General features: G+C 63.8%; 1 protein-coding gene across 1 annotated transcript in view; it reads left to right on the forward strand.

Annotated features, from left to right (window-relative positions):
* Positions 1-825, forward strand: part of CRLF1 (cytokine receptor-like factor 1) — a 5,913-nt gene that overhangs the window by 4,049 nt on the left and 1,039 nt on the right. The window contains 1 exon segment of the mRNA XM_009995093.1: positions 3-134. Within this exon segment, the coding sequence (XP_009993395.1) occupies positions 3-134 (132 nt within the window).

Here is an 825-nt window from a genome sequence, read left to right on the forward strand (position 1 = left end):
GCTGCGGCGGGAGCTGAAGCAGTTCTTTGGGGGGGTGAAGAAACACGCGTACGGCTGCTCCAACCTCGGCGTCAAGCTCTACGACCAGTGGCGCGTGTGGCTGCAGAAATCGCACAAAACACGCAACCAGGTTGGTAAGGAGCCTTTCACACTTCTTATCCCTGGCTGGGGGGGAGGATTTGGGGATGGGGGTGGAACACGGATGTGGGGTGGTCCCTCCTCCCCACCCCTCAACCTGGGGATGCTGGAAGGGGGACATAGACCTCGAGGATGCTGGAGGGACAATGTGGGGTGACCCTGCAACCTGGGGGTGCTGAAGGAGGGATGCCAACCCCGGGGATGCCAGAGGGATAATGTGGGGTGACCCTGCAACCTGGGGGTGCTGAAGGAGGGATGCCAACCCCGGGGATGCCAGAGGGACAATGTGGGGTGACCCCAACCCTGGGGATGCTGTAGGGGGGGTACCAACCCCGGGGATGCTGTAGGGGGGGGCACCAACCCCAAGGATGCCAGAGGGAGAACATGGGGTGACACCAACCTCAGGGCTGCTTGTGTGTGGCCCCCGGGGATGTGTTGGGGGGGGGGGCACCAACCCCAAGGATGCCAGAGGGAGAACATGGGGTGACACCAACCTCAGGGCTGCTTGTGTGTGGGGGGTGATGCTGGAGGGATGACACCAACCCCGGGGATGTTCAGGGGAGACATGAGGTGATGCTGTGTCTCCCCAGGGAGTCTGGGGGTGCTTGGGGGTGGGGACACACACGGTGACACCAACCCCGGGGGTGTTTGGCAGGGGAAGGGGGAGGGTCGCGGGGTGATCCTGCC

Source organism: Chaetura pelagica, unplaced genomic scaffold (genome assembly GCF_000747805.2).
Source record: "Chaetura pelagica isolate M959 unplaced genomic scaffold, ChaPel_1.0 scaffold463, whole genome shotgun sequence".
Lineage (NCBI taxonomy): Eukaryota > Metazoa > Chordata > Aves > Apodiformes > Apodidae > Chaetura > Chaetura pelagica.